General features: G+C 49.5%; 2 protein-coding genes across 6 annotated transcripts in view; both read left to right on the forward strand.

Moving 5' to 3' along the window:
• Window positions 1–14660, forward strand: part of HM13 (histocompatibility minor 13) — a 55297-nt gene that overhangs the window by 23299 nt on the left and 17338 nt on the right. For all 5 annotated transcript variants that reach the window (XM_063659109.1, XM_054466876.2, XM_054466875.2 and 2 more), the window contains exons 3-7: window positions 484–566; window positions 7275–7363; window positions 11382–11467; window positions 11560–11685; window positions 12419–12476. In XM_063659109.1, the coding sequence (XP_063515179.1) occupies window positions 484–566; window positions 7275–7363; window positions 11382–11467; window positions 11560–11685; window positions 12419–12476 (442 nt within the window). The remainder of the gene's footprint in view (window positions 1–483; window positions 567–7274; window positions 7364–11381; window positions 11468–11559; window positions 11686–12418; window positions 12477–14660) is intronic.
• Window positions 7370–10535, forward strand: MCTS2 (MCTS family member 2). The gene has a single exon (XM_054466878.2). It carries the CDS (start codon window positions 9859–9861, stop codon window positions 10402–10404), a length of 546 nt encoding a protein of 181 aa, XP_054322853.1. The 5' UTR covers window positions 7370–9858; the 3' UTR covers window positions 10405–10535.

Here is a 14660-nt window from a genome sequence, read left to right on the forward strand (position 1 = left end):
TCATCAGAAAGCAGAATGTGGAGAGTGGAGTGGGACAGATGTCTTGTAACTAGCATGCTTGGGGCCTGGGTGGCCACTCTGTAGGGGCTCCCTGGATGATTAAACAGGGAGAAGGAAACGTGGAAGAGCGAGTTCTGAAGTTCCAACAGCTCTCCTGGGGCTCTATACTGAAGACTCCCTTATCCCTTCAGAACCCCTGTGCAGCACTCTGAGCACAAACATAATTGCCTCTCTCCAGATAATGGAGCCACTAAACATAAACCTACAAACCCTTTGCGAGGTACATCTGGGGGCTTGAGGTTTCTCCCCTTTCTCCCACAGCTGCAGAAACTAGAATGCCACTAGTATTGTCTGAGACTCTTCCTGACTATCCCCCAACTCAAGAAGGGTGAGACCAACCTCCAGAAGAGAAGCAGGGACTCTGGTTTCCTCACAGCCACTGGCAACCCTAACTTCCTGTTTCTCTTTGTATTTCTGCCTCAGATATTCTCCCAGGAGTACATCAACCTCCTGCTGTCCATGTATTTCTTCGTGCTGGGAATCCTGGCCCTGTCCCACACCATCAGGTCAGAAGGCATCTCTCTGCAACATTTGAAGCAGCTTTCTTGGGAACCAGTACAGGGTCTTGGATGAGAACATGACTTTTGGCATCATTCAGAGCCAGGTTTGAATCCTGGCTATAAACTCAAGGGACTCTTTCCCCTGCACACTATAGATGACTAGGACAAGAACAATGACCTCTCTGGGCCACAGTTTCCTTATAGACATGATGAGGATCTGGTGGGTGTTTCCACCACCACAGCTGTTGGGAAAGTGATTTATGAGCAGTAATGTGATGTTAGTTGTGACAGTACTCAGGTGAGTAACACCAGTACCACCTGCCGGGTGTTGTGGCCTAGCTGTGTGCTAAGTGCCATGTTGGGCTCCTCACAGATGATTTTGTTTCATAAGGAGCCAGAGGCAGCATAGTGAAAAGTTAGGAGCGGGGGCTCTGGCATTTGACTACCTGAATTTGAGTCCAGACTCTGCCACTTAATAGCTCTGTGATCTTGGGCAAGTTACTTAATATCTCTGGCCTCAATTTCCTGGTGAATGTGGAGAAAAATAATAGTGCCCTTCCCATGGGGTCATGTGGAAAGCTTTTAGCACAGTATCTGGTGATTTAAAGTGTTCAGTAACTATTAGCTGTTACTGTCATTATCTGTGTTAACCTGCCAGACAGCCTTATATGGGTTGCTTTTGCTTTCACACCTGTATGATAGTCATGGAAACTGAAGCCCAGAGAGGTTAAGAAATTTGCTAGGATCACACCACTAATAAGCAACAGAGCCAGGATTCAAACCCAGGTGTGGCTCCAGAGCCCATCCTCTTCCCACTGCTACCCTAATTCAAACTGCCACATGCTCGTGTCCTTTCAGTGGGGAGAGTGTTTCATTAGAGGGGGTTGCTACTTTTATTTTGGACAGGCCAGTTCTCCACTCTGCAGGACTATCCCACGCATTACAAACAGTTGGCATCCTTGCCCTGCTCACCAAATGGGAGTTGCATACCAGTCTTCCCCAGCTTGTGACTACAAAGATGTCCCAGTATGTTTCTGTCTGCCGCGTTGAAGAGGCACAGCCTCAGGCTGAGAAACACTGATAGACCAAGAGGTGGCCAGGGTTCCCAGAAGGGAGGAACTCAACTTGAACTTAGCTTTCTTTGAAGGGTAGGAAACCTGGAAGACGTACAAAGGAGGGAGAGACCAGGTGCTAGAAAGTTTGTGCACATTGAGGGCATAGGCAGAATCTGCTCCCAAAAGCATTGAAATCCAATATGAGGCCAGGTGGTGGCTCATGCCTGTAATCCCAGCACTTGGGAGGCCGAGGCGGGCGGATCACAAGGTCAGGAGATCAAGACCATCCTGGCCAACATGGTGAAACCCCGTCTCTACTAAAAATACAAAAAAATTAGCTGGGCGTGGTGGTGCGCGCCTGTAGTCCCAGCTACTCAGGAGGCTGAGGTAGGAGAATCACATGAACCCAGGAGGCAGAGGTTGCAGTGAGCCGAGATCGCGCCACTGCACTCCAGCCTGGCAACAGAGTGAGACTCCATCTCAAAAAAAAAAAAAGAAAGCCAATATGAATGTGGCTTCATTCTTCTAGGCACACTGGCAGGACAGTGTGGTAGTCAGGAGCATGGGGTCAAGAGGCAGGCAGCCTTGGGACCAACACCTGGCGCTGCCAGCTCTAATATGTGTAAATTACTCAAGCTCTGAGCATAGTTCTTCTACCTATAAAATGGAGAGACTGCAGGTACCTCCTCAGAGGTGTGGGGAGGGTCTAGTGAGCCCCAGGCTGTAACATCCCTAGAGCACAGTGCCAAGCACACAGTGAGCCTAGTGGCTGGCCCAGGGTTACACAGCTGGGACTTCACCTCTGGTCTTCCAACTGAGGTCATTGTTGTCCTCACCTGCACTGACTCTTCACCCACAAAATTTTATTCTAGCTAGCTTGGGAGAATTCTAGTTCAGCCCCGCATCCTGAAAAATGGAGGCCCAGGGAACCTGAGTGACTTGGACCCAACCAAGATAATGGCAGGCCCAGTCGCCCTTGCTCACAGGACAAACCTGTCCTTTCGTGGTGGACCTGGGGTGGGGTGAGGGCAGTCACTTCCAGACATTGGGTGTCCTCCTTTCCCATACTGATTAGGATCCTCCCCAACTCTAGCCCATCCTACCCCAGCATCTGTGAGACGCTTGAGACCCCCAAGTCTCCCCATAGCCCAGCCTCCACCTCAGAGAGAGCCCAGTGTGTTTTGAAAGCCACTGTTAGGCTGTGTGCTGAGGAACTGATTATTTAACGTTATTGCAACAACCCTACAATGAAGATCTTATCTCTACCCAGCTGCCCAGGCAGGGTATTTTGAATCTTTATCATCTTGACACCAAAGACTTTTTTTCCCTTTTGGAATAATAACTAAGGGACATTGTCCCAAATTTCTCATAGATGATTAATCTATGTCAAGAAATAATTGAGGCTGGGCACAGTGGCTCACACCTGTAATTGCAGCACTTTGGGAGGCCAAAGCAGGTGGATCACCTGAGGTCAGGAGTTCAAGACCAGCATGAGCAACATGGTGAAACCTTGTCTCTACTAAAAATACAAAAAAGTAGCCGGGTGTGATGGCGCACCCAGCTACTCGGGAGGCTGAGGCAGGAGAATCACTTGAACCCAGGAGGTGGAGATCGCAATGAGTCAAGATCGCACCACTGCACTCCAGCCTGGGTGACAGAGGGAGACTCCATCTCAAAAAAAAAAAGAAAGAAATAAATAATTGTCTGTCTTTTAGCCACTTCATAATTTTTAGAGATAGATATTATCAACAGAAAATAAAAACCAACAGCAGCTAAAACTGCACATGGTAAAATGTATGAGTGACTAGAAACTAACAGAAGAATCATTTTCTGAATGAAATTTAGAGCAACAAAATTTGACCTGGGAAAACCATACCTTTTAAAAATAATGGATCAGCTGGGCATGGTGGTTCACACCTGTCATCCCAGCACTTTGGGAGCCTGAGGCCGGCGGATTACCTCAGCTCAGGAGTTCGAGACCAGCCTGGGCAACATGTTGAGACCCTGTCTCCACAAAAAATACAAAAATTAGCCGGGTATGGTGGTGCGTGCCTGTGGTCCCAGCTAGTCGGTAGGCTGAGGTGGGATGATCGCGTGAACCTGGGAGGCAGAGAGGTTGCAGTGAGCTGTGATCATGCCGCTGCACTCCAGCCTGGGTAACAGAGTAAGACCCAATCTCAAAAATATAAAAATAAAAATAAGAATAATGAATGGCTATAGGCAGAAGGGATGCTCACTATATGGGGTTAAAGCTGGTCCACTAAAAAATTTGATGGGGACCAAAAACTGTCAGATGAAGGAAATCATTACTGTAAAATTAACATGGAAAAGAACTGAATCCAGTGAAAATAATTTTAGTAAGTAGGGGATGATTTGATCATGCTTTTTAGAAAGTTGGTCCACCAATTAAATGGATGTTTCGATTAAATCGAGTTTTCTTAAATATTTTCTCAAGGAAAGTCTACAGTGTTGTTAGAATTTTGATCAGCTGCCTGTATCCACAAACTTAGACCTTCCTCAGGATCCAAACAACAGATCCAAAGGTTTAAGACTGGGAAATTGGGCTCAGAGGGGTTATGTGACCACCAGGATTCACAGCTGGTAAGGGCAAAGTGAGGTTTTGAGCTCACGTCTGTCTGACTCCAAAACCCCTATTCTTTACAGTTTTGGCAAAAGTGAAGTGGGGGGAGCTTAAAGAGGGTGGGCTGGCCACCTCCTGCCATTGAGCCTGTGGTCTCCCAAGGACTGGCAGAAGAGAGGCCTGCTGAAAGGCTGCAGAGAGCTGCACCTGAGCTGTGACAGCACAGGCTGAGGTTCTCAGGATTCCCTCCACCCCCACCACCACTTCCTAGCCCACATTAAGCCTCTTTAGGAACAAACCCCAGCCTAGGGGATTGGACGAAGGCAGAGGCCACAGCCTGCCTTACCTTGTGTAGTCACCAAGATTCAAACCCAAGACATCCTTCCTGCAAAGGGAACCTCGGCTTACTTCATCATCTGTGTCTGAGCTCGTGCCCCACCCAGCTGACCTTAGAGGGAAAAAATGCCCAGGAGGGCCAGATCTGCCACCCCAGAGGAGGAAGTCACGTCATCAGTTTCACTGACCCTGCCTTCCACCCCCAGGGGAGAAGGGCACCAGGATGTGGCTTGTCAGTGGGAAGCAATGACCTTTACGTTTGACATGAGCCATCAAGGGCCAGGAAGAATCTCTACCTGCTACAAAAGTCTGCATTCAGAGTCACTCAACAAGCATTTTAGCAGATGTCTAGCAGGCACCAGGCATCTTCACCCCAGGGTAGGGTGAAGATGATGAGACAGGGCCTCTATTCTCAAGTCCACAGGGTCGCGCTAGCCAGGTCGCTTGACTCTTCCCCTGTGTAGTGCTAAGCAGCCTCTCTTTTCTTGGAATAGCAAAGATATCAATCTAGAGACTTGCTACTTGAAGTTGAAGCTGCAGTTAAGTTTATAGGGTGCCAAGTGCTCATATAATCCTCTCAATAGCCCTACAAGAAAGGCGTTGTAGCATTCGGATGAGGAACAGTTGCACAGAGCAGTTAAGTAAGTTTCCCAAGATCAGACCACTAATAAGTGGCAGAGTTAGGATTTGAGCCCAGGAAGTCTGCCTCCAGAGTCCATGTCTTTAACTGTCACACTCTGCTGGTTGAGAAGCTGAGCACCAAGCTCCTAAGGAAGAGGCTGGCTAAGATGGGCAAAGTTCTTAGCTCTTCAGCCTGCCTTTCTGCCTCCATCCATACCTGCACTCACACCCTGGCTTCAGACCCCCAAAACTGATTCAGCAAACTAATCTGAAAGTAGCTTCCCATCACCCACCCAGCTTCTGCCTCCCACTGCCTCAGAACCCTGCTGTGGGAGCCCATTTCCAATTCTGCCCTTGCACCTGCTGCACTTCTGTTCACAAAGCCCTCCCATCATTCATACCACAGCCCTACAGGCTAGGAGGGATCGGCTCTTTGACAAGTGAAGAAATGGAGGCCCAGAGATGGTTTTTTGTTTTTGTTTTTGGAGACGGAGTCTCGCTGTGTCGCCCAGGCTGGAGTGCAATGGCGCAACCTCTGCCCCCCGGGTTCAAGCAATTCTGCCTCAGGCTCCTGAATAGCTGGGATTACAGGCTCCTGCCACCACGCCGGGCTAATTTTTGTATTTTTTTAGTAGAGATAAGGTTTTGCCATGTTGGCCAGGCTGGTCTCGAACTTCTGACCTCAAGTGATCCGCCACCTCAGCCTCCCAAATGTTGGGATTACAGGCGTGAGCCACTGCACCTGGCCAGAGAGGGTTCTTGAATCTACATCTTGCTCCATGCCACCAGGGTCTTTAGAAGAGAGTTCCCTTGGCCGGGCACGGTGGCTCACGCCTGTAATCCCAGCATTTGGGGAGGCCGAGGTGGGCGGATCACGAGGTCGGGAGATGGAGACCATCCTGGCTAACACGATGAAACCCTGTCTCTACCAAAAATACAAAAAAAAATTAGTCGGGCATGGTGGCGGGCGCGTATAGTCCCAGCTACTCGGGAGGCTGAGGCAGGAGAATGGCGTGAACCCAGGAGGCAGAGCTTGTAGTGAGCTGAGATCGCGCCACTGCATTCCAGCCTGGGCGACAGAGCGAGACTCCATCTCAAAAAAAAAAAAAAAAGGGAGTTCCCTTTTCCCTCCCTTTATCACTGTGACCTGGGTACCTCCTGGCCTGCCTCATCCCTGCTAAAGACTCCATGTCAGGCAAAGCATTCATCCTGCCTTCTTTCATATCTTCACAGCAATGCTCTGAGACAGATGGTATTGTTAGCCCTGTATACAGATGAGAAGACTGAGGTCCAGGGAGACAGAGCCACTGAAATGGCTCTCCCACAGCCACATGGCAGAGCAGTCCTCATTGCTGGGCCACCCAGGCATGTAGCCACTCCACAGTACTGCCACCAGGCTGGGTCAAGAGGCCTTGGTTTGCTAATCTTGCTCTGAAAAAAGTCCAGAAAAAGTCTCTGCTTCCTTCCTGGCTGGGAGGTGGGGCATGCTGGGTAATCAGAGAGAATACTTCTAGAGGCGAGGCCAAGCTGGTCTTAAACAACTGAGGCCTTGTGGAAGGAGTGAATGTGATGGTGATCCTGCCCAGGGGCTATGATTCATCTGGCTGATGAATTCCAGCTGAGTCTGTAAAAATCTCAGTCCTGCTGTTGGAGAGCAGAATTGTCAAGCAAGTCATGGAGTGGGGTGGGGGTGACTGTCAGGTCATCTAACTTGATAGGTTTGGAAGGGAGTCCACAAATATGCTTCTTGACAAGGGACTCATATAGGTGGCATGTGGGCCAGACTTTGGGATTCTGTGCTCTCCCAAAAATGGTATTTTGCCTGAAAGTCTATCTGCTTCTGCTTTGCATTTCTTTGATGTTAACAAAAAAGGCAGTACAGAAATCACTGAGTGCAAAAACCTAGGTTTGAGTCTTAGCTGAGATATAGGACCCCTATGTGACTCTGGGCAAATCACTTACCTTTTGAGGGCCTTTGTTTTCACATCTGTAGAGTGGGAACAGTAACACCTACCTATCAGGACAGCTGTAAGGGTGCCAGCTGTAAATGGGGCAGGGGTGTGTTAAGGCTGACTGCCCATGGGGGCTCTGTTTGCCGACTTGCTTTGTCTTTCCTTCCAGCCCCTTCATGAATAAGTTTTTTCCAGCCAGCTTTCCAAATCGACAGTACCAGCTGCTCTTCACACAGGGTTCTGGGGAAAACAAGGAAGGTCAGTGCTAACCACTTTCCCCTGTAGGGTGCCTTGGGTGTCTTCCTCCACCATTCCCTTTGTCTCTCCAATATTGGGGTTCTCCAATAGAGTAAATGATGGAAGTGGGCTCTGGAATTTCATGGCCTGGATTCACATTCCAACTCTGCTACTATCTAGACATGGGACCCTGGGTGAACGCCTTACCTCTCTGAGCACTGGGTGTTTTTGTTGTTTTTTTTTTCCCATCTGTAAAATGAAAGTGTTAATCTAGTACCTCCTTCACAGTCATGTTGTTAAGATGGCGAGTCAATAAGTGGAAAGCATTCGGCATGGTGCCTGGCTCATAGTAAGCACTCAGTCAAAGTCGGCCTTCATGATTATTTTATTCGTATTTATTTTTAGTGTGATCACTGCCTCACCTAAGGTTTGAAAAGGGGGTTCCACAGCTCTTTTTTCAAAAATAAAAACTGGCCAGAAACAGTGTCTCATGCCTGTAATCACAGCAATTTGGGAGGCCAAGACAGGATGATCACTTGAGGCCAGGAATTTGAGACCAGCCTAGGCAACATAGTGAGACCTCATCTCTATAAAAAAATTAATTAAAAAAAATGCAAACTATGGGGAAGTGTGGAGATCCTGGGATTTGCAGGTTAGTTAGGGTATGGATTCAAATGCTGTAACAAGATTATCAGTGCTTGACCAAATAGCAGGTATTTCTTTGTTTTTTGAGACAGAGTCTTGTTCTGTTACCCAGGGTGGAGTGCAGTGGTGCAATCTCAGCTCACTGAAACCTCAGCCAACTGAGTAGTTGAGATTACAGGCGTGTGCCACCACACCCAGCTAATTTTTTTGTATTTTTAGTAGTGATGGAGTTTTGCCATGCTGGCGAGGCTGGTCTCAAACTCCTGACTTCAAGTGATCTGCCCACCTCAGCCTCCCAAAGCACTAGAATTACAGGCGTGAGTGAGCCACCATGTCCAGCAGGTATTTCTCTAGTGTACAATACTAAGCATGTGAAATCTAGCACTTTTTTTTTTTTTTCTTTTTTTGAGACAGGGTCTCGCTCTGTCACCCAGGCTGGAGTACAGTGGCACAATCTTGGCTCACTGCAAGCTCCACTTCCTGGGTTCACGCCATTCTCCTGCCTCAGCCTCCCAAGTAGCTGGGACTACAGGCGCCCGCCACTACGCCCGGCTAATTTTTTTGTATTTTTAGTAGAGACGGGGTTTCACCGTGTTAGGATGGTCTCCATCCCCTGACCTCTTGATTCGCCTGCCTCAGCCTCCCAAAGTGCTGGGATTACAGGCGTGAGCCACCGCGCCCGGCCATAGTACTCTCTCTTACTGGTGCCTAGCACATGCTGCCTTGTCCCTAATCGGCAGCAATTTTATGTGATTGCTTTGTGCATCTCTAAGGAGCCTCTGTCAAAGAAACAATTGTTGATTTTTTTTTTTTTTGAAGACTGAGCTTGGGCCAGGTGAGATGGCTCACGCCTCCCAGCACTTTGGGAAGCTGAGGCAGGCGGATGACTTGACATCAGGAGTTCCATACCTGCCTGGTCATCACGGCGAAACCCCGTCTCTACTAAAAATACAAAAAAAAATTAGCCAGGCATGGTGGCGTGTACCTGTAATCCTAGCTACTCGGGAGGCTGAGGCAGGAGAATCGCTTTAACCTGGGAAGGCGAAGGTTGCAGTGAGCCGAAATCGCGCCACTGCACTCCAGCCAGGGCGACAGAGTGAGACCCTGTCTCAAAAAAAAAAAAAAAAAAAAAAAAAGACTAAGCTTGGCCAGGCGCGGTGGCTCATGCCTGTAATCCCAACACTTTGGGAGGCTGATGCAGGAGGGTCACTTGAGCCCTGGAGTTCGAGGCTGCAGTAAGCCACGGTCAGTGCACTCCAGCCTGGGCGACAGAGCAAGACCCCGTCTAAAAAAATAAATAAATAAAATAGTAAAAAGGCTAAGCTTATACCACAGAGTCTTCAAGGTCCCAGGCCCTATCTATCTCATGCTCCGCCATATACAGCACTGGCCCTCGGGTCAGGATGATATCATCACTCCACTGTCCAGCCAGAGGGAAGGAGAGGCATCCACATTCCCTGTCCATTTAGCTATAAGAGAAGCTGGAAAATGGCCGTGAGTCAGTCTCGTGTCCAGTTAGAACTAACTCATCAGGGTGCACATCTCCAGTCTTCTCTTCCGGCAAGGAGAAAGCATTCGTATCACTTCTTGCTTTTCAAGCCCTACTGTTTCAGCGATCCTCATTAGAGAGGAATCAGCAGTCGAAGGAACAGCGGGCCAATCGCAGTCGTGACGTGGCGTTCAGAGAGCGGAAGTTGTCAGATTTCACCGGGCCGTAAAGTGCGCTGGCTGTGTCATCTTCCGGTTAGCGACAACGGCTCTGACCGTCAGGGAGGCCGCGTGGCGCCCGCGCCGGGCTTCCTGCAGGGGACTCTACCGGAGCCTTGCCACTTCCGTTTGTTTCCCTGTTGTCGCCCGCTTCACCCTGGATCATGTTCAAGAAGTTTGATGAAAAGGAAAGTGTGTCCAACTGCATCCAGTTGAAAACGTCAGTTATTAAGGGCATTAAGAGCCAACTGGTAGAGCAATTTCCAGGTATTGAACCATGGCTTAATCAAATCATGCCTAAGAAAGATCCTGTCAAAATAGTCCGATGCCACGAACATACAGAAATCCTTACCGTAAGTGGGGAATTACTGTTTTTTAGACAAAGAAAGGGGCCTTTTTGTCCAACTCTAAGGTTGCTTCACAAATACCCTTTTATCCTGCCACACCAGCAGGTTGATAAAGGAGCTATCAAATTTGTACTCAGCGGCGCAAATATTATGTGTCCAGGTTTAACTTCTCCTGGAGCTAAGCTGTACCCTGCTGCGGTAGATACGATTGTAGCAGTCACGGCGGAAGGAAAACAGCATGCTCTGTGTGTTGGGGTCATGAAGATGTCTGCAGAAGATATTGAGAAAGTCAACAAAGGAATCGGCATTGAAAACATCCATTATTTAAATGATGGGCTGTGGCACATGAAGACATATAAATGAGCCTCAGAAGGAATGCATTTGGGGGGCTAAATGTGGATATTGATTGCGTCGTATGTGTGTTTGTGTCCGTGTGTGACAGCGTGAAGACAATGCCTCTGTGGTTATGCTAAATAAGTTTCACAGATACTTTATAGAAAACAAATCAGGGTGCTCTTACCACAGACGAAAAAACAAATTAGGGGACAAGCAGCAAGCAGTTGGCTACACTCTGGAATGTGAAAGGAGTGGCTGGACTCTGTGACTCCTGGCAAACTCCACAGCCTCTAGTTGTCTCCTTAGGAAGCTTGGAAGCAATCGAGAATGGTCTAACATCAAGATGTCTACCACAGGGCCCCTCACAAAAGCAGCCTCGGGGACTCCGGCCTTTTCTTGAGACCTGCATCTCTTCCCTTCTTCATCACCTGCTAGTGAACTGAGGCTGCCGCTAACCTTCTTCATCCTTTGGTGGCAAAGTAGAAAGATTCCAGAATTAACTCAGACCTTTCTAAAGACCTGGGCTCAGTGGCAGCTGGCACTGACTGAGCACCCGCTATGTGCCAGGCACTGTGCTGAATGCATTGTAAGGACTGTCTGTCTTATTCCCCACAGCAGCCCTAAGAGGGGGTGCTGTTATCCCCTTTTTACAGATAAGAAAACTGAAGCTCAGAGAGGGCACTGCCTTCCCCAAGGTCACCCAGCTACAAGTAACAAAGCCTGTGCTTCTAACACCAAAGACCACTTCCCGCTGACACTGTGCCAGGCTTGTAAGTCCCTCTCTGGGCCTCCATTCCCTCCTGTAGGAAATTGGAGGGGTTGGGGTGGCTCCAGTGAGCTTTCCCCTTCTGAAACTCATACTAATCTGGGGCAGCCAAGGCTTAGCCCCCCAGCCTGTGAACCTCTCACAGTGCCCACAGCCATGCCCTCCTCCATCCAGGGGCTGACAGGTGGGAGGGGTAGCCCCGCCCCGGGGAGTGGACTTACCTGGCCTCTCTGCTCAGAGATCATCAATTATGAATTTGACACCAAGGACCTGGTGTGCCTGGGCCTGAGCAGCATCGTTGGCGTCTGGTACCTGCTGAGGAAGGTGAGTAGCCAGGACCTGGGCAGAAGGGGAGGATGGGGTTGACAGGGCAGGGTGGGTCACAGCAAGCTGGTCTCACTCCCCGCTTTCTTCAGCACTGGATTGCCAACAACCTTTTTGGCCTGGCCTTCTCCCTTAATGGAGTAGAGCTCCTGCACCTCAACAATGTCAGCACTGGCTGCATCCTGCTGGGTGGACTCTTCATCTACGATGTCTTCTGGGTGAGTCAGGCAGGGATGCCAAGGATGTCTGGCTCCAGGGCCATCTCATCTTCCTACCTAGATGCCTCTCTGGCCCGAGTGGCATCATCTGATGGAGAAGAGCTGTTTTGGGCTGAAGTTCCGGACTGCAGAGCAAGTCCTCTCTGGGCCCATCTGTGAGATGGAGCCAGAGAGAGTAGATTCCACCTCTTTCTGAGAGCACACTCATGCCTGGTGCCTTCCGACCACCTGCCTATCTTCCTTGCTAGCAGGGGTGTTACCTAATCCCATGTCTCCTTGGCAAGGGAGTTGAGACTCAAGAGAAGTTCAGGTGGGGGTGGAAGAATGTTGATGAATGGGCCCAGCAAGGGCATTCACATTCATTCTGAGAGGCATCACAGAGGGACTGATGTCAGCCTGACTCAGGCACCCTTTTCTTGGCCCCAGGCAGCGTCTTCCCCTCTCAAGTGGGTAGCGCTGGGGGACTTTATCACTTGGGGGGAACAGAACTGTGAACAAACATAGGCTGCCTGGCTTGGGCCATCAGAGTTCCTTTCTATACTCCCTTGAATTTCCCCTCATTGTTGCCCAGAACCAGTATCAGTGGCCACCTCACCTCAGCTTCAGATCTGCACTGGAGCCCCTCCCAGCTCCCCTCAGATCCCAGGCAGCAGCATATCTAGAAGCCCAGAGACAGCCATTCTTCCCCCACAGCCCCTCACCTCCCTTCATACTGCTCATTTTCTCCTTCTAGGTATTTGGCACCAATGTGATGGTGACAGTGGCCAAGTCCTTCGAGGCACCAATAAAATGTAAGTGACCACTCCGCCACAGGGAACCCCTTCCCCCACCCCTGCCGGGCCATGCCCCCACAGCGCGTTTCAGTCAGTGCATCTCCCTATCTCTTCCCCATGTACCTCTTCCTCCTGTGGCTCTCCAGCCTGGTTTCCTTATCCTCATTGATTCCTCTGGCTGTGTTCATCCTGCCCAGGCCCCAGCCTCTGGCCACTTGGTCATGGTGCAGCATGGTGTGAAATGAGCCAAAGTGGGAGCGAGCACGGAGGGGAAGTGTTTAACCCAGCCCAGGGGGCACGTGCAGGGGCTTTGAGGAGAGAAAACCTCTAAGCCGAGACCCCTCACTGGGGTCCCCTTGGTACCTGAGTGTCGGGTGCTGTCTATCCCGTGCCTCTCAAACTGCCTTGGTTTTGTTCTTCAGTGTATCCACTGTTTATAAGTAATAGAAAATCCACCTACAGGTTGAGCATCTCTAATCCGAAAATCTGAAATCCAGAATGTTCCAAGACCCAAAAGTTTTTGAGCACTGACATGACACCACAAGTGGAAAATTCCACACATAAGGACTTAACACAAACTGTGTTTCATGCAGCAAATAGCATTTTAAGATTGTATAAAACTCTTTAGGAGGCTGAGGCGGGAGGATCGCTTGAGGCCAGCAGTTCAAGACCAGCCTGGGTAACAGCAAGACCCTATCTCTACAAAAAATTAAAATATTAGCTAGGCGTGGTAACACACACCTGTAGTCCTAGCTACTTGGGAGGATCTGAAGCAGGAGGATCACTTGAGCCTGGAGTTCCAGGCTGAATGTCCCTGCATTCCAGCCTGGATGACAGAATGAGGCCCTGTCTTTAAAATTTATATATACATAAATATATATGTGTGTGTACATATATAAAACTACCTTCAAGCTATTATGTATAATGTGAATTTCACGTTTAAACTTAGGTTTTATCCCCAAAACATTTCATGATGTATATGCAAATATTCCAGAATTCAAAAAAAGTTTGAAACATTTCTGGTCGAACCATTTCAGATATGGGATACTCAACCTGTATAACTGTCTTTAAACAAGGGGGAAATTTTGTCATCTCACACTACAGCAAGCCCGGGGTAGGAGGCTCAGAGTGGGTTAATGACCCTCTCTTCACCAAGAGCCAAGGTTACTTCAGGACTCCCACCCCAGCATTCTCAGCATGTCCACCTGCCCCTTAGGTCATCCCTTCATGGTCCCAAGGTGGCTGCCACAGCTCCCAGCACTGATTCCTCACATAGCTGTGTCCAGAAAAAGAAAGGGGAAATTATGTCTCAGGGAGGGATGGTTTTTCCCAAATCTCCTGTGCAGTCTCCCTCATACTTGGCCAAAACTAGGTCACAGGCCCAAGTCTAAACCATTCACCAGTGAGGGGGATAGGAAACATGATTGGCTTAGAGTTTAAGCTTTAGACTAGTGGAGAATCACCTCCTGGTATTACAAGGCTCAGAGAGGGGAACAGAATCCGTCAGGCATGCTAGCAAGGAAGAGAGGAAGATGCTGCCAGGAGGGCAGGCAACAGTGAGTGCATGCCATGGAAGCACTGGCTCGTGGCGACGGGCAGTCGTCGGGGGAGATTGGGGGAGATTCCACTCAGGGAATCAAGAAACAGCTGTCTTTCTCGTGACTCACTCTTTACCACTGCGGACAGCCTTTCTCCCTGCGTTGGGGAGAGCTTCATGGCCACAAACAGCTCCTGAATTCTGTGGTCCCAGCTTAGTGACCCCAGAGAAAAACAGGTTTCTCCCAGCTTTGGCCTGAATAAACCTACAAGGCCTGGCCTGGCCCATGAGCCAGACACTCCCACTGGAGAGATGGAGGATCATGATGGACAGGCCAGGGTCACTGCCCTCTCCAGTGCCCGGGGGCAGAGTATTGGAATTGGCAGCCCCCCAGAACCAGGTGTACAAGGGGAGGGCAGTTCTCCAGAGCAAGGGAACAGATGCTGGGCCAGCCGGAGCAACAGCTATTCCCCAGTGCCTTGATGGTTGAGCCTGGGGGTGTGGAAGCCCAGAGAACCCAGCCAGGGTGTCAGGAAAATCTTTTCTGGGTCATGAAGGATGAATACACATTTCCCAAGCATGCAGGGGCAATATGGGCATATGAAAGATAATGTACAGCTTCAGCAAAGGGCTGGAGGCAGGAAGGTGCATGGAGGGGCCTGGGA

The sequence above is a fragment of the Pongo pygmaeus genome, chromosome 21 (assembly GCF_028885625.2).
Source record: "Pongo pygmaeus isolate AG05252 chromosome 21, NHGRI_mPonPyg2-v2.0_pri, whole genome shotgun sequence".
Lineage (NCBI taxonomy): Eukaryota > Metazoa > Chordata > Mammalia > Primates > Hominidae > Pongo > Pongo pygmaeus.

Excerpts from the sequence above, each read along its gene's own strand:
- MCTS2 (XM_054466878.2), top strand. The coding sequence starts at position 9,859 with ATGTTCAAGAAGTTTGATGAAAAGGAAAGTGTGTCCAACTGCATCCAG.